Below are 18,752 nucleotides of genomic sequence, written 5' to 3'. Positions count from 1 at the left end.
CCTTTGGGTCCTGTGTAGTGGGTCCATCTAGCCTGTGGGTCCTGTGTAGTGGGTCCATCTAGCCTGTGGGTCCTGTGTAGTGGGTCCATCTAGCCTATGGGTCTTGTATAGTGGGTTCTGTGTAGTGGGTCCATCTAGCCAGTGGGTCCTGTGTAGTGGGTCCATCTAGCCTGTGGGTCCTGTGTAGTGGGTCCATCTAGCCTGTGGGTCCTGTGTAGTGGGTCCATCTAGCCTATGAGTCCTGTGTAGTGGGTCCATCTTGCCTGTGGGTCCTGTGTAGTGGGTCCATCTAGCCTGTGGGTCCTGTGTAGTGGATCCTGTGTAGTGGGTCCATCTAGCCTGTGGGTCCTGTGTAGTGGGTCCATCTAGCCTATGGGTCCAGTGTAGTGGGTCCATCTATCCTGTGGTTCCATCTAGCCTTGGGTCTTGTGTAGTGGGTCCATCTAGCCTATGTGTCTTGTATAGTGGGTTCTGTGTAGTGGGTCCATCTTGCCTGTGGGTCCTGTGTAGTGGGTCCATCTAGCCTGTGGGTCCTGTGTAGTGGGTCCATCTAGCCTGTGGGTCCTGTGTAGTGGGTCCATCTAGCCTATGGGTCCTGTGTAGTGGGTCCATCTAGCCTGTGAGTCCATCTAGCCTATGAGTCCAATGTAGTGGGTCCATCTAGCCTATGGGTCCTGTGTAGTGGGTCCAACTAGCCTATGGGTCCTATTTAGTGGGCCCATCTAGCCTATGGGTCCAGTGTAGTGAGTCCATCTAGCCTGTGGTTCCATATAGCCTATGGGTCCTGTGTAGTGGGTCCATCTAGCCAATGGGTCTTGTGTAGTGGGTCCATCTATCCTGTGGTTCCATCTAGCCTATGGGTCCAGTGTAGTGAGTCCATCTAGCCTGTGGTTCCATATAGCCTATGGGTCCTGTGTAGTGGGTCCATCTAGCCAATGGGTCCTGTGTAGTGGGTCCATCTAGCCAATGGGTCTTGTGTCGTGGGTCCATCTAGCCTATGGGGGCATCTTTCTGATTCTGATGAGGATGAAGAGCCTTACAACACTGCAATATAGTATGTCTTCTGACATCTCTATTCATCCCTCTCTCCCGCCATCTCTCCCCTCCCTCCCCGCCATCTCTCCCCTCCCTCCCCGCCATCTCTCCCCACCCTCCCCTCCATCTCTCCCCTCCCTCCCGCCATCTCTCCCCTCCCTCCATTTCTCCTCTCACTCCCTCTATCTGTCCCTCCACCCCCCCAGGTCTACAGTGCTGCAGCAGCAGTTCAACAAGGTGGGGAAGGTGGAGACTGGCTCTGTGGCCCTGCCAGCCATCATGCGTTCAGGGGCCGGGGGCCCCGAGAGCTTCCAGATGGGCTCCATGCCTCAGGCCAAGCAGCACATCACCAGCGGACAGATGCACAGGGGCCACATGCCCCCGCTGGTAAGACTGGAGGGCCACATTGAACTCTAGCAGGGTTGGGGTCAGTTCAGTTTTCAATTCAGGAAGTGAAATTCAGTTCAATTCAAGATTCGGAAAAAAGCCCAAATAGGAAATAGTAGTTAATTCACTTCCTCAATTGACTGTTAATTGAAATAACTGAACAGATCCCGATACGATCTCTATATCTGAAGAAAGCCTTTTAGAGGCTAATACACCATAACATTCTCAGTGGAAAATAATTACAAACATGCAGTGATATTGGCCCTATTTAATTAACTGTACAGAATGAAAACTAAGAGTGTATTTCGATATGTTCCCCTGTGTGCAGACATCTGCCCAGCAGGCCCTGACTGGCACCATCAACTCCAGCATGCAGGCGTTGCAGGCTGCCCAGGCCTCGCTGGAGGAGTTTGACACCCTGCCTCCCCTCGGGACAGACGCGGTGAGACACCTGGATTTAAACTGACCCCCTCGTCACCCGTACAACTTCCAACCTGCGGCTATAACAAAATTCTTGATGATCTCGTCTATCATTTTTTTTTCCTCTGTTTTAAGTGAATTATTTCAAATGTATACCATTTTAAAGCCTAGTTGTACCAATTAAAGAGAGAGTAGTGTAATACAGTGAGTTGGTGTATTTTTCATGTAAGTTGTGTAGAAAATAGTTTTAATGTGATCTGTGTCTTCCCATGATCAAGGCCTCCCAAGCCTGGCGTAAGAACAAGATGGACGAGTCCAAACACGAGATCCACTCCCAGGTTGACGCCATCACCGCCGGGACGGCCTCTATGGTCAATCTCACCGCAGGTATCGTCTCTTCACTGTGGATACCAACAATGGATGTTGTGGTCATTTCTATCCAGTGGTGGAAAAAGTACCCAACTGTCATACTTGAGTAAAAGTAAAGATACCTTAATAGAAAATGACTCAAGTAAAAGTGAAAGTCACCCAGTAAAATACTAATTGAGGAAGTCTAAAAGTATTTGGTTTAAAATATACTTAAGTATCAAAAGTATAAATCATTTCAAATTCCTTATATTAAGGAAACCAGAAGGCACCATTTTCTTATTTTTAAAACGTACGGAAAGCCACGGGCACACTCCAACATTCAGACATAATTTACAAACAAAGCATGTCTGTTTAGTGAGTCCTCCAGATTAGAGGCAGTAGGGATAACCAGGGATGTTCTCTGTTTAGTGAGTCCTCCAGATCAGGGGCAGTAGGGATAACCAGGGATGTCCTCTGTTTAGTGAGTCCTCCAGATTAGAGGCAGTAGGGATAACCAGGGATGTCCTCTGTTTAGTGAGTCCTCCAGATCAGAGGCAGTAGGGATGACCAGGGATGTCCTCTGTTTAGTGAGTCCTCCAGATTAGAGGCAGTAGGGATAACCAGGGATGTCCTCTGTTTAGTGAGTCCTCCAGCTCAGAGGCAGTAGGGATGACCAGAGATGTTCTCTGTTTAGTGAGTCCTCCAGATCAGAGGCAGTAGGGATGACCAGAGATGTTCTCTGTTTAGTGAATCCTCCAGATCAGAGGCAGTAGGGATGACCAGGGATGTTCTCTGTTTAGTGAATCCTCCAGATCAGAGGCAGTAGGGATGACCAGGGATGTTCTCTGTTTAATGAGTGCTCCAGCTCAGAGGCAGTAGGGATAACCAGGGATGTTCTCTGTTTAGTGAATCCACCAAACCAGAGGCAGTAGGGATGACCAGGGATGTTCTCTGTTTAGTGAATCCTCCAGATTAGAGGCAGTAGGGATGACCAGGGATGTTCTCTGTTTAGTGAGTCCTCCAGATTAGAGGCAGTAGGGATGACCAGGGATGTTCTCTGTTTAGTGAATCCTTCAGATCAGAGGCAGTAGGGATGACCAGAGATGTTCTCTGTTTAGTGAGTCCACCAGATCAGAGGCAGTATGGATGACCAGGGATGTTCTCTGTTTAGTGAGTCCACCAGATCAGAGGCAGTAGGGATAACCAGGGATGTTCTCTGTTTAGTGAATCCTTCAGATCAGAGGCAGTAGGGATGACCAGAGATGTTCTCTGTTTAGTGAGTCCACCAGATCAGAGGCAGTATGGAAGACCAGAGATGTTCTCTGTTTAGTGAGTCCTCCAGATCAGAGGCAGTAGGGATGACCAGAGATGTTCTCTGTTTAGTGAGTCCTCCAGATCAGAGGCAGTAGGGATGACCAGAGATGTTCTCTGTTTAGTGAGTCCTCCAGATCAGAGGCAGTAGGGATGACCAGAGATGTTCTGTTGATAAGTGCGTGAATTTGACTATTTTCCTCCGATGCTAAGCATTCAACATATAACGAATACTTTTGGTTGTCAAGTGAAATGTATGGAGTAAAAAGTACAATATTTTCTTAAGGAATATAGTGAAGTAAAAGTAGTCAAAAATATAAATAGTAAAGTACAGATACCCCAAAAAACGACTTAAGTAGTACTTAAAAGTATTTTTACTTAATTACTTTACACCACTGCTTATGTCTGTCTCGAAGAACCAGTAGATATGGGATTGCCTTTTTCACAGGGGTGCTTAATTCAATACAGGTCTCTCTTGTGAAATAGATTTTATCTCAATGACAATTACATGTAGAAATACAGCTTAAATGAATTTTTTTTTATATAAAAAGGTATTTAGATTCTGCATTGTAATGTCCTTTAAATAGATATGTAAAGGCTTTTTCAGCTTAAATATTGACTCTGTGGGTGGAATATATAAAACAAAGCAGCAGCATTGACCACGTGAGGACTGCTCATGACGTTCCCCTCATAGACCACGTGAGGACTGCTCATGAAGTTCCCCTCATAGACCACATGAGGACTGCTCATGAAGTTCCCCTCATAGACCACATGAGGACTGCTCATGAAGTTCCCCTCATAGACCACGTGAGGACTGCTCATGACGTTCCCCTCATAGACCACGTGAGGACTGCTCATGAAGTTCCCCTCATAGACCACGTGAGGACTGCTCATGACGTTCCCCTCATAGACCACGTGAGGACTGCTCATGAAGTTCCCCTCATAGACCACGTGAGGACTGCTCATGACGTTCCCCTCATAGACCACGTGAGGACTGCTCATGACGTTCCCCTCATAGACCACGTGAGGACTGCTCATGACGTTCCCCTCATAGACCACGTGAGGACTGCTCATGACGTTCCCCTCATAGACCACGTGAGGACTGCTCATGACGTTCCCCTCATAGACCACGTGAGGACTGCTCATGACGTTCCCCTCATAGACCACGTGAGGACTGCTCATGACGTTCCCCTCATAGACCACGTGAGGACTGCTCATGACGTTCCCCTCATAGACCACGTGAGGACTGCTCATGACGTTCCCCTCATAGACCACGTGAGGACTGCTCATGACGTTCCCCTCATAGACCACGTGAGGACTGCTCATGACGTTCCCCTCATAGACCACGTGAGGACTGCTCATGACGTTCCCCTCATAGACCACGTGAGGACTGCTCATGAAGTTGCCCTCATAGACCACGTGAGGACTGCTCATGAAGTTGCCCTCATAGACCACGTGAGGACTGCTCATGAAGTTCCCCTCATAGACCACGTGAGGACTGCTCATGAAGTTCCCCTCATAGACCACGTGAGGACTGCTCATGAAGTTCCCCTCATAGACCACGTGAGGACTGCTCATGACGTTCCCCTCATAGACCACGTGAGGACTGCTCATGACGTTCCCCTCATAGACCACGTGAGGACTGCTCATGAAGTTCCCCTCATAGACCACGTGAGGACTGCTCATGACGTTCCCCTCATAGACCACGTGAGGACTGCTCATGACGTTCCCCTCATAGACCACGTGAGGACTGCTCATGACGTTCCCCTCATAGACCACGTGAGGACTGCTCATGACGTTCCCCTCATAGACCACGTGAGGACTGCTCATGAAGTTCCCCTCATAGACCATGTGAGGATTGCTCATGAAGTTCCCCTCATAGACCACGTGAGGACTGCTCATGACGTTCCCCTCATAGACCACGTGAGGACTCCTCATGACGTTCCCCTCATAGACCACGTGAGGACTGCTCATGACGTTCCCCTCATAGACCACGTGAGGACTGCTCATGAAGTTCCCCTCATAGACCACGTGAGGACTGCTCATGACGTTCCCCTCATAGACCACGTGAGGACTGCTCATGATGTTCCCCTCATAGACCACGTGAGGACTGCTCATGAAGTTCCCCTCATAGACCACGTGAGGACTGCTCATGACGTTCCCCTCATAGACCACGTGAGGACTGCTCATGACGTTCCCCTCATAGACCACGTGAGGACTGCTCATGACGTTCCCCTCATAGACCACGTGAGGACTGCTCATGAAGTTCCCCTCATAGACCACGTGAGGACTGCTCATGACGTTCCCCTCATAGACCACGTGAGGACTGCTCATGACGTTCCCCTCATAGACCACGTGAGGACTGCTCATGAAGTTCCCCTCATAGACCACGTGAGGACTGCTCATGACGTTCCCCTCATAGACCACGTGAGGACTGCTCATGATGTTCCCCTCATAGACCACGTGAGGGCTGCTCATGAAGTTCCCCTCATAGACCACGTGAGGACTGCTCATGATGTTCCCCTCATAGACCACGTGAGGGCTGCTCATGAAGTTCCCCTCAACATCTGTCTGTCACCTTCACCATAGGTGTAGTGCTTAAAGGACTGCCCACAAAGTATTGAAACCTAAACATGTCTGTCTGTCCCCCTCAACAATAGGCGACCCAGCAGAGACAGACTACACTGCGGTGGGCTGTGCCGTGACCACCATCTCCTCCAACCTAACGGAGATGTCCAAGGGGGTCAAGCTGCTCGCCGCCCTCATGGAGGATGAGGGAGGCAACGGAAACCAGTTGTTGGGGGCTGCCAAGAACCTGGCGTGTGCCGTGTCCGACATGCTGAAGACCGCCCAGCCAGCCAACACTGAGGTAACACGCACGAGCACACACTGAATACTGAAGTAACACACCGAAGGCTTAGCCATTTTTGTGTACTTCCTGTTTCTGTGTCGCATAATGTTCAGAAAAGCGCATGGTGTAAAAAGATTTTGCAGCTAAAATTGAAAATCTGTGTTCTTACTAAAATGTTTTCTCCCATTTTGTGCTTACTGGACATGACCAATGTCACCTGTAAGTTAACGTGAAACCATCTTCATGCATAAGATGTTAAAGAATCCCTTCATGATGGCTTTTCTTCAGTCATGTGACCTGTGCTTTTTGGGCATTTTTTTTTTTTTACCCATCAGCCCCGTCAGAACCTTCTGCAGGCTGCAGGCAACGTGGGCCAGGCCAGTGGCGAGCTGCTGTCTCACATCGGAGAGACGGACGCCGACCCCCGCTTTCAGGTAGGCCAACCGTGACCCAGTCCAGAGTGAACTAAACTGACACCTTGAAAGTGGGACTACGCCACAAGAAAACAGGTTAAACCGTTTTCAGACTTGGGGCAAATTCTAACTTCCACTTAAGTCAAACGTTCATTTAGTCTCCCATTGACATCAATACATGGCTAAGTGAAAATTCCTGGAAGTTAGGATTCAGCCCTTCGTCCATTGCTTTCAACACTCTGATTTGCACAACGTTTAAGTTGTCTTAGGATCTTAGGTCAGAACACGGTCCTGATCAGTTCCCTATGTAGAGTTTGTTGACATAATTTGTGCAGTACTGTGTGATTTTACTATAACCCCCTCTTTTTTTTACACCTGCATTGGTCAGTTTCTAGGTAAAGGATCTTTCAGGGGTGCAAGGCGGAGCGTCTCCACTTATAGTCACATGCTGGTAACAAACGTGTCCTCGAAAGATGAGCCTATCCGAATCACTGTCACTCCCAATGGCCAATCAAACTAATCGTTCTTGGATCTTTCACTGTAATTGATATGGACCACACTGGTGTAACATCCTCTAGTAGTGTATTCTTGTCATTTCTAACTATATAATAAGCATTTGACAGCAGTTTTGTTCAGTTTCTCTTGCATATCTTCAGGTACTCAAAATGCTCTCGGTTTTCTTATAGGTTTGGATTATTGACACGCAGAAAGAGCAAGTAGCTCTCAAAAGCATTTGATTATGAAAGTATGCAACAGCTGAATAGCCCAACGCACTGAGAGAAACTTTGAGTTTCAGATGAGAAAAGTCAACCCAGGGATTAAAAGGTGAACTGTATTTACATGATCGTATTCTGCCCTGTCCAAATGAGACTTCTGCCCTGTCCAAACAAGACTTCTGCCCTGTCCAAACGAGACTTCTGCCCTGTCCAAACGAGACTTCTGCCCTGTCCAAACGAGACTTCTGCCCTGTCCAATCAGAGTAGTTTCCATTTGTAGGGTACTGGGTTGATTATTAACTCTTAATGTGGTTGCATTGAGGTCTAGGAGAATACTGCTGTACCTGAAGATATACAGGGAATGTCTGTTTTAACAATTGTTTCCAATATTAAATTAAGGGTTTAACAATAGTAGTAGTAGGGGATCTGTTTCGATAAGTGGTGGGAAGCCTGTTACCAATTGTTTTCTCTAAGAGAATTTCTGAATTCCTCATGACTGAACTAAGACCTATTGGTAACAAGTTTTGAATACAGTATTTAGCCTTTTGGGACAAAACGACAGTGACCTTTGGTGAAGGTGTTGGAGTTGTTGTTTTAATGTGGAGTTATTTATAATAGCCTATACATGTATTGAGGGAAGCACTTCGACTGAAAATGTGACGAAGTAGCTGTAATGTTACACCTAAGTGATGATATAGCCTACCATACAATGACTGAGCGAGCGCAGAGAACATATTGTGGAGAAATAAGTAGGCCGGCTAATGCCTGTTCATAAATGCTTGTGGAATGCAGCCTGACCGCAGCTCCCACAAAGTCCTCTGTTTTTTTTTTTCCCCTCCCCCTCCCTTTTTCTGCCTCCTCCTCCCCCTACTCCTTCACGAAACAACATGTAGGGAGAGCTGCCCAACTCCTCTGTTGTGATGTCGATAATCCCACTCAAACACCTTCTAAACTGCATAAAAATAATCTCTGGAGTAGTGCGGAGGCTGATGAGTGTTTGCTAGATTAGCTTTTGCAGAGACCCCTGTTGCTGATATCCTGCCTCTCCTCAATGACAACCGTGTGTGAGCCTACCGTGTGTTAGCCTACCGTGTGTTAGCCTACCGTGTGTTAGCCTACCGTGTGTTAGCCCACCGTGCGTTAGCCTACCATGCGTTAGACCCCGTGAGTTAGCCCACCGACCTTGCGTCAGCCCACCGACCGTGCGTGCGTTTGTCCACCGACCGTGCGTGCGTTTGTCCACCGACCGTGCGTGCGTTTGTCCACCAACCGTGCGTGCGTTTGTCCACCGACCGTGCGTGCGTTTGACACACCTAGAGAGCCCTTAGTCACTTTTCTCTCCCCCTACTCCCTATTCTCTCCACCCTAGTCTCTTCTCCCCCCCCAGTCTCTTCTCCCCCCCCCAGTCTCTTCTCCCCCCCAGTCACTTCTCCCTACCTCCCCCAGTCACTTTTCTCCCCCCCTCTCTCCACCCTAGTCTCTTCTCCCCCCTCAGATACTTTTCTCACCCCCCCCCCCCCAGTCACCTTTCTCCCTCCTAGTTACTCCCCCACCCCCCTTAGTCACTCTGTTTTTGCGCTTCCAAACGTGAAGTAACAGGTTTTGGAAGCACAAAAACGCACATTCTTTAGTTTAAATATATCTATCACGAGTCACAATTTAAACAGTTGCACATGTTTTTGAAATATCCCAGACCCAAACCAGTATCAATGTCAAACCCAGTTTCTAAGTCAGCTAGTTGACAAAATATACATTAATATGCCATTGTTAGACATTCTGTACTGTAGCTGCATTAGTTAGCCCACCACATAACCTTGTAGAATGTCCTTATATTACCTTTGGAGGGTAGAGAATGCTGGTATGTTCCTAAAGTCCCGACTTGTGGAGAAGACAAAAAGACCAACAGCTAAAGGCAGGATAGAGTTGATGATTGTCTTTGGAGCCACCAGGCTTGAGTCTCCCCTCCTCCCCAGCCTGGATGGGTTATACTATAGTATATTTAGGTTTAAGCCAATGAATATGATGCACTCTGTCACAAATGGCACCATATTCCCTACATAGTGTACTAAGGCTCTGGTCAAAAGTAGTGCTCTATGTAGGGAATATTTGGGATGTAGACTTAGCTTGGCTTCTATGGAAAGAATCCTTGGAGGCCACTTCCCGAGTGGCGCAGTGGTCTAAGCTGTGCCACTAGAGATCCTGGTTCAAGTCCAGGCTCTGTCACAGCCGGCCGCGACCGGGATACCCATGGGGCAGCGCACAATTGGCCCTGCATCGTTTGGGGAGGGTTTGGTTGGAAGGGATGTTCTTGTCCCATCGCACTCTAGCGACTCCTGTGGCGGGCCAGGTGCATGCATGCTAACACGGTCGCTAGGTGTACGGTGTTTCCTCCGACACATTGGTGCGGCTGGCTTCCAGGTTAAGCCTGCATTATGTCTAGAAGCAGTGCTGCTTGGTTGGGTTGTGTTTCAGAGGACGCACGGCACTCGACCTTCGCCTCTCCCGGGTCCGTACGGGAGTTGCAGCGATTAGACTGTAGACCGTAAGACTGTAACTACCAATTGGATACCATGAAATTCGGGAGAAAAAGGGGTGTGAAAAATATATTTTAAAAAAGAATCCTCAGAGGCCATTATAGATAGTAATGTCATCAATAGGGCCTTCTATTCACCGTTGTGCTAAAACTGGCTACCACTGAATTCAGGTCAGACTGTAAGCTGTGGTGTGTTTGGCAGGACAGATTTTAAAACTGGAAAAGTCTCTAATTTTCGCCTTTAGTAGAGGCTATTTCTCTAATCTCTTTACTTAATTTAATTTGCCAAAATGGACCTTTTAACATTTGAGTACTCTTCCTGAAGAGGACAATTATTTTCAGAATAATTAAATTGATCCTAATTCTTACCAAAATAATTGTTACATAGTTGACCCACAATCTTTTCACCCTATATAACCTCAGTGTCACACTGTTTCTGTTCTCAACAATGCTACACTGTCGTCTTCTTTGCTACGACAACAACAACAAGTTAACTAAAGCAGAAACAGTCTGGTACTCAGGCTAAAGACACTCACAAAGAACCACAGTACCAATCAAAACAGAGCCTCGTTTATGGGCCTGGTATGGAATCTGGTATGGAACCTTCCACTTAAGCATGCCTTTTAATTTACTTTATGCTACATGCTAACAAGCATGCTAACTAGCCTGTGTCATCCCTGCCGTTCTCAGGACATGCTTATGCAGCTGGCTAAAGCCGTGGCTAACGCCGCCGCCGCTCTGGTGCTCAAAGCAAAGAACGTGGCCCAGAAGACAGAGGACTCTGCACTCCAGAACCGAGTCATCGCCGCAGCGACCCAATGTGCCCTATCCACCTCCCAACTGGTGGCTTGCACCCGGGTAAGAGAAGAGAACCCCAACATCTTTACCACACACTAACCATCTATTGTCCCATGTTTGTCATTTAGACTTGGACGGTATACCGTTTACAGGGGTATTTTTTTCAATACTGTAAATTGGGGGCCCCATAAAGCTCGGGTGCAACTCCGCGTCACGGGAGCTGTTATAACTGTTAAGTTAACTATCTAAGATGTGTCAGATAAATGATATCCAGCTCGGGGCTCAGCTATGCATTTGGTTTGCTAACTAGCTATCTAAGCCGGCAAGATCAAGCTTCTTGGTTCCAGCAGAGATAATCAATCCCCACCTGGATCAAGATCCCTGCTAAATTTGTTTTATGCTTCAAAATACAAACATTTGGAAAGAAATAGTGCCCCTGGTGTGCACTGCCGGTAATACAATATACCCCGGTATTGTACAGGAACGGTATGAAAATCTGCATACAAATTAATTGTGTTTTTCCATTTGTGAATTTGTAAATTAAGTTTACATAAGAAGAGATAATTGGTTTTTCCCCTCTCTAGTTTAGTGTTGACACCAAGAAGTGGTTCAGACGGCTTGATTTAGATCACGCGTAGTCCTTCCAACTTCTCTGTTTCTCTGTTTTCTTAAACCCATCTCTCCCTCCCCTTTTCTTAACCCCATCTCTCCCTCCCCTTGTCTTAACCCCATCTCTCCCTCCCCTTTTCTTAACCCCATCTCTCCCTCCCCTTTTCTAACCCCCATTTCTACCTCCCCTTTTCTTAACCCCATCTCTCCCTCCCCTTTTCTTAACCCCATCTCTCCCTCCCCTTTTCTTACCCCCATTTCTACCTCCCCTTTTCTTAACCCCATCTCTCCCTCCCCTTTTCTAACCCCATCTCTCCCTCCCCTTTTCTTACCCCCATCTCTCCCTCCCCTTTTCTAACCCCATCTCTCCCTCCCCTTTTCTTAACCCCATCTCTCCCTCCCCTTTTCTAACCCCATCTCTCCCTCCCCTTTTCTAACCCCATCTCTCCCTCCCCTTTTCTAACCCCATCTCTCCCTCCCCTTTTCTTAACCCCATCTCTCCCTCCCCTTTTTTAACCCCATCTCTCCCTCCCCTTTTCTAACCCCATCTCTCCCTCCCCTTTTCTTAACCCCATCTCTCCCTCCCCTTTTCTTAACCCCATCTCTCCCTCCCCTTTTCTTACCCCCATTTCTACCTCCCCTTTTCTTAACCCCATCTCTCCCTCCCCTTTTCTTAACCCCATCTCTCCCTCCCCTTTTCTTAACCCCATCTCTCCCTCCCCTTTTCTTAACCCCATCTCTCCCTCCCCTTTTCTTAACCCCATCTCTCCCTCCCCTTTTCTTAACCCCATCTCTCCCTCCCCTTTTCTAACCCCATCTCTCCCTCCCCTTTTCTTAACCCCATCTCTCCCTCCCCTTGTCTTAACCCCATCTCTCCCTCCCCTTGTCTTAACCCCATCTCTCCCTCCCCTTTTTTAACCCCATCTCTCCCTCCCCTTTTCTAACCCCATCTCTCCCTCCCCTTTTCTTAACCCCATCTCTCCCTCCCCTTTTCTTAACCCCATCTCTCCCTCCCCTTTTCTTAACCCCATCTCTCCCTCCCCTTTTCTTAACCCCATCTCTCCCTCCCCTTTTCTTAACCCCATCTCTCCCTCCCCTTTTCTTAACCCCATCTCTCCCTCCCCTTTTCTTAACCCCATCTCTCCCTCCCCTTTTCTTAACCCCATCTCTCCCTCCCCTTTTCTTAACCCCATCTCTCCCTCCCCTTTTCTTAACCCCATTTCTACCTCCCCTTGTCTTAACCCCATCTCTCCCTCCCCTTGTCTTAACCCCATTTCTACCTCCCCTTTTCTTACCCCCATTTCTACCTCCCCTTTTCTTAACCCCATCTCTCCCTCCCCTTTTCTTAACCCCATTTCTACCTCCCCTTTTCTTAACCCCATCTCTCCCTCCCCTTTTCTTAACCCCATCTCTCCCTCCCCTTTTCTAACCCCATCTCTCCCTCCCCTTGTCTTAACCCCATCTCTCCCTCCCCTTTTCTTAACCCCATTTCTACCTCCCCTTTTCTTACCCCCATTTCTACCTCCCCTTTTCTTACCCCCATCTCTCCCTCCCCTTTTCTTAACCCCATCTCTCCCTCCCCTTTTCTAACCCCATCTCTCCCTCCCCTTTTCTTAACCCCATTTCTACCTCCCCTTTTCTTACCCCCATCTCTCCCTCCCCTTTTCTTAACCCCATCTCTCCCTCCCCTTTTCTTAACCCCATTTCTACCTCCCCTTTTCTTACCCCCATCTCTCCCTCCCCTTTTCTTACCCCCATTTCTACCTCCCCTTTTCTTACCCCCATCTCTCCCTCCCCTTTTCTTAACCCCATCTCTCCCTCCCCTTTTCTAACCCCATCTCTCCCTCCCCTTTTCTTAACCCCATCTCTCCCTCCCCTTTTCTTAACCCCATCTCTCCCTCCCCTTTTCTTAACCCCATCTCTCCCTCCCCTTTTCTTAACCCCATCTCTCCCTCCCCTTTTCTTAACCCCATCTCTCCCTCCCCTTTTCTTAACCCCATCTCTCCCTCCCCTTTTCTAACCCCATCTCTCCCTCCCCTTTTCTTAACCCCATCTCTCCCTCCCCTTTTCTTAACCCCATCTCTCCCTCCCCTTTTCTTAACCCCATCTCTCCCTCCCCTTTTCTTAACCCCATTTCTACCTCCCCTTGTCTTAACCCCATCTCTCCCTCCCCTTTTCTTAACCCCATTTCTACCTCCCCTTTTCTTACCCCCATTTCTACCTCCCCTTTTCTTAACCCCATCTCTCCCTCCCCTTTTCTTAACCCCATTTCTACCTCCCCTTTTCTTAACCCCATCTCTCCCTCCCCTTTTCTTAACCCCATCTCTCCCTCCCCTTTTCTAACCCCATCTCTCCCTCCCCTTGTCTTAACCCCATCTCTCCCTCCCCTTTTCTTAACCCCATTTCTACCTCCCCTTTTCTTACCCCCATTTCTACCTCCCCTTTTCTTACCCCCATCTCTCCCTCCCCTTTTCTTAACCCCATCTCTCCCTCCCCTTTTCTAACCCCATCTCTCCCTCCCCTTTTCTTAACCCCATTTCTACCTCCCCTTTTCTTACCCCCATCTCTCCCTCCCCTTTTCTTAACCCCATCTCTCCCTCCCCTTTTCTTAACCCCATTTCTACCTCCCCTTTTCTTACCCCCATCTCTCCCTCCCCTTTTCTTACCCCCATTTCTACCTCCCCTTTTCTTACCCCCATCTCTCCCTCCCCTTTTCTTAACCCCATCTCTCCCTCCCCTTTTCTAACCCCATCTCTCCCTCCCCTTTTCTTAACCCCATCTCTCCCTCCCCTTTTCTTAACCCCATCTCTCCCTCCCCTTTTCTTAACCCCATCTCTCCCTCCCCTTTTCTTAACCCCATCTCTCCCTCCCCTTTTCTTAACCCCATCTCTCCCTCCCCTTTTCTTAACCCCATCTCTCCCTCCCCTTTTCTAACCCCATCTCTCCCTCCCCTTTTCTAACCCCATCTCTCCCTCCCCTTTTCTTAACCCCATCTCTCCCTCCCCTTTTCTTAACCCCATCTCTCCCTCCCCTTTTCTTAACCCCATCTCTCCCTCCCCTTTTCTTAACCCCATCTCTCCCTCCTCTTTTCTAACCCCATCTCTCCCTCCCCTTTTCTTACCCCCATCTCTCCCTCCCCTTTTCTAACCCCATCTCTCCCTCCCCTTTTCTTACCCCCATCTCTCCCTCCCCTTTTCTAACCCCATCTCTCCCTCCCCTTTTCTTAACCCCATCTCTCCCTGCCCTTTTCTTAACCCCATCTCTCCCTCCCCTTTTCTAACCCCATCTCTCCCTCCCCTTTTCTAACCCCATCTCTCCCTCCCCTTTTCTAACCCCATCTCTCCCTCCCCTTTTCTTAACCCCATCTCTCCCTCCCCTTTTCTTAACCCCATCTCTCCCTCCCCTTTTCTTAACCCCATCTCTCCCTCCCCTTTTCTTACCCCCATCTCTCCCTCCCCTTTTCTTAACCCCATCTCTCCCTCCCCTTTTCTTAACCCCATCTCTCCCTCCCCTTTTCTTAACCCCATCTCTCCCTCCCCTTTTCTTAACCCCATCTCTCCCTCCCCTTTTCTTAACCCCATCTCTCCCTCCCCTTTTTTTTACCCCTCTCTCCTCCCCTTTTTTTTACCCCTATCTTTGCCTTTGCTTTTTCTCTTCTTTCTCCCCTTATCCCTTTTTATCTTACCCCTCTCCCTCTCTGTCCAGGTGGTCGCTCCCACCATCAGCTCTCCGGTGTGCCAGGAGCAGCTGATTGAGGCAGGCAAGCTGGTTGCCAAATCGGTGGACGGCTGCGTGGATGCGTCGCAGGGCGCCACCAGCGACGAGGGGCTCCTCAAGCAGGTGGGCGCCGCCGCCACAGGCGTCACCCACGCCCTCAACGAGCTCCTGCAGCACATCAAGCAGTACGCCCACGGAGGCCAGCCCATAGGGCGCCACGGAGAGGCCACCGACCGCATCCTGGACGTCACCGAGAACATCTTCAGCTCCATGGGAGATGCCGGTAGGCTGGGGGATGGGATGGGAGGGGCGGGGCAGGGCTAAAAGGGGTCAAGGGTCAGCAGTCATATTGGAGTGAGATAGCATAGATGGTGGATTAAAGATGCCCCACTCATGCCTTTTACCATTGAAGAAAATGGTCACAGTTCAGGTCTGCTTAAGGGGGTGGCTCTCCCATAGGCAGCAATGCGGTAGCAGCTGGGTCTGGTCTGCTTAGTTTATTGACTGTATATGAACCTGAAAAAAGGAGTGAGATGTCTCTGGAGTCTGCATCTCACAATGGCATCCTATTTGCAAAAAGCAATTTCAAATGTTTGTCTTATTTCCAAAAAGCAGTACAAAAAAAGTCTAATTTGACATGTTTTAATATGAAAATATGATGTGGAAGTGGATTTTATTGAACCTTTATTTAACCAGGCAAGTCAGTTAAGAACAAATTCTTATTTTCAATGATGGCCTAGGAACAGTGGGCAGAACGACAGATTTGTACCTTGTCAGCTCTGGGATTCGAACTTGCAACCTTTAGGTTACTAGGCCAACACTCTAACCACTAGGCAGGTAACCTGTATAACTATTTGTTGGTAAAATACTCCCTGACTTTGAAGTTTTAAGAGGTTTATTAAAGGAAAGATCTAAATGCTGCCTCTCCTACCGTTGCCCTTTTTCTAGGGCCAGAATCAATAGAGGTTAGATGAATAAATCAGTATTTAAACTTCAGTAAAAACTAGATTAATAAATGAGGATTTAAACTGTATTGACTGCTGTTTCTCTCCCTTCTCTCCAGGTGAGATGGTGCGTCAGGCCCGCATCCTTGCCCAGGCCACCTCGGACCTGGTCAACGCCATCAAGATGGACGCAGAGGGCGAGTCGGACCTGGAGAATTCCCGCAAGCTGCTGTCAGCCGCCAAGCTCCTGGCAGACGCCACGGCCAAAATGGTGGAGGCTGCCAAGGTCTGTTCCACATGAGTTACTGTTCCCATCCTGTCCCCCATTCCACCATGGTATGTTCTATATGACCTACTGTTCCCATCCTGTCCCCATTCCACCAAGGTCTGTTCCACATGAGTTACTGTTCCCATCCTGTCCCCCATTCCACCATGGTCTGTTCCACATGAGTTACTGTTCCCATCCTGTCCCCCGTTCCACCAAGGTCTGTTCCACATGACCTACTGTTGCCATCCTGTCCCCCATTCCACCAAGGTCTGTTCCACATGAGTTACTGTTCCCATCCTGTCCCCCATTCCACCATGGTCTGTTCCACATAACCTACTGTTTCCATCCTGTCCCCCATTCCACCAAGGTCTGTTCCACATGAGTTACTGTTTCCATCCTGTCCCCCATTCCACCAAGGTCTGTTCCACATGAGTTACTGTTCCCATCCTGTCCCCCATTCCACCATGGTCTGTTCCACATAACCTACTGTTTCCATCCTGTCCCCCATTCCACCATGGTCTGTTCCACATGAGTTACTGTTTCCATCCTGTCCCCCATTCCACCAAGGTCTGTTCCACATAACCTACTGTTTCCATCCTGTCCCCCATTCCACCAAGGTCTGTTCCACATAACCTACTGTTTCCATCCTGTCCCCCATTCCACCATGGTCTGTTCCACATAACCTACTGTTTCCATCCTGTCCCCCATTCCACCAAGGTCTGTTCCACATAACCTACTGTTCCCATCCTGTCCCCCATTCCACCAGGGTCTGTTCTATATGAGTTACTGTTTCCATCCTGTCCCCCATTCCACCATGGTCTGTTCCACATAACCTACTGTTCCCATCCTGTCCCCCATTCCACCAAGGTCTATTCTATATGACCTACTGTTCCCATCCTGTCCCCATTCCACCATGGTCTATTCCACATGACCTACTGTTTCCATCCTGTCCCCCATTCCACCATGGTCTATTCCACATGAGTTACTGTTCTCATCCTGTCCCCCATTCCACCATGGTCTGTTCCACATGACCTACTGTTCCCATCCTGTCCCCCATTCCACCATGGTCTGTTCCACATGAGTTACTGTTCCCATCCTGTCCCCCATTCCACCATGGTCTGTTCCACATGACCTACTGTTCCCATCCTGTCCCCCATTCCACCAAGGTCTGTTCCACATAACCTACTATTCCCATCCTGTCCCCCATTCCACCATGGTCTGTTCCACATAACCTACTATTCCCATCCTGTCCCCATTCCACCAAGGTCTATTCCACATGAGTTACTGTTCCCATCCTGTCCCCCATTCCACCATGGTCTGTTCCACATGACCTACTGTTCCCATCCTGTCCCCCATTCCACCAAGGTCTGTTCCACATAACCTACTATTCCCATCCTGTCCCCCATTCCACCATGGTCTGTTCCACATAACCTACTATTCCCATCCTGTCCCCATTCCACCATGGTCTATTCCACATGACTTACTGTTCCCTTCCTGTCCCCCATTCCACCAAGGTCTGTTCTATATGAGCCACTGTTCCCATCCTGTCCCCCATTCCACCAAGGTCTGTTCCATCTGAGCCACTGTTCCCATCCTGTCCCCCATTCCACCAAGGTCTGTTCCATCTGAGCCACTGTTCCCATCCTGTCCCCCATTCCACCAAGGTCTGTTCCATCTGAGCCACTGTTTCCATCCTGTCCCCCATTCCACCATGGTCTGTTCCATCTGAGCCACTGTTTCCATCCTGTCCCCCATTCCACCATGGTCTGTTCCACATGACCTACTGTTCCCATCCTGTCCCCCATTCCACCAAGGTCTATTCCACATGACCTACTGTTCCCATCCTGTCCCCCATTCCACCATGGTCTGTTCCATCTGAGCCACTGTTCCCATCCTGTCCCCCATTCCACCATGGTATGTTCTATATGACCTACTGTTCCCATCCTGTCCCCATTCCACCAAGGTCTGTTCCACATGAGTTACTGTTTCCATCCTGTCCACCATTCCACCAAGGTCTGTTCCACATGAGTTACTGTTCCCATCCTGTCCCCCATTCCACCATGGTCTGTTCCACATGACCTTACTATTCCCATCCTGTCCCCCATTCCACCATGGTCTGTTCCACATGACCTTACTATTCCCATCCTGTCCCCCATTCCACCATGGTCTGTTCCATCTGAGCCACTGTTCCCATCCTGTCCCCCATTCCACCAAGGTCTGTTCCACATGACCTACTATTCCCATCCTGTCCCCCATTCCACCAAGGTCTGTTCCACATGACCTACTATTCCCATCCTGTCCCCCATTCCACCATGGTCTGTTCCACATGAGTTACTGTTCCCATCCTGTCCCCCATTCCACCATGGTCTGTTCCACATGACCTACTGTTGCCATCCGGTCCC

At 49.0% G+C, this 18,752-nt stretch overlaps 1 protein-coding gene across 4 annotated transcripts in view; it reads left to right on the top strand.

Annotated features, from left to right (window-relative positions):
- tln1 (talin 1) overlaps positions 1 to 18,752 on the top strand; it is a 145,718-nt gene that overhangs the window by 60,486 nt on the left and 66,480 nt on the right. For all 4 annotated transcript variants that reach the window (XM_036976739.2, XM_090233670.1, XM_090233669.1 and 1 more), the window contains exons 14-21: positions 1,242 to 1,422; positions 1,751 to 1,864; positions 2,121 to 2,229; positions 6,162 to 6,370; positions 6,688 to 6,786; positions 10,705 to 10,872; positions 15,127 to 15,421; positions 16,202 to 16,368. In XM_036976739.2, coding sequence (XP_036832634.1) covers positions 1,242 to 1,422; positions 1,751 to 1,864; positions 2,121 to 2,229; positions 6,162 to 6,370; positions 6,688 to 6,786; positions 10,705 to 10,872; positions 15,127 to 15,421; positions 16,202 to 16,368 — 1,342 coding nt within the window. The remainder of the gene's footprint in view (positions 1 to 1,241; positions 1,423 to 1,750; positions 1,865 to 2,120; positions 2,230 to 6,161; positions 6,371 to 6,687; positions 6,787 to 10,704; positions 10,873 to 15,126; positions 15,422 to 16,201; positions 16,369 to 18,752) is intronic.

Source organism: Oncorhynchus mykiss, chromosome 5 (assembly GCF_057628025.1).
Source record: "Oncorhynchus mykiss isolate SJ-2025 chromosome 5, ASM5762802v1, whole genome shotgun sequence".
Classification (NCBI taxonomy): domain Eukaryota; kingdom Metazoa; phylum Chordata; class Actinopteri; order Salmoniformes; family Salmonidae; genus Oncorhynchus; species Oncorhynchus mykiss.
The sequence above is the reverse complement of the archived record's forward strand: the minus strand, read 5'-3'. Positions and strand labels throughout refer to the sequence as shown.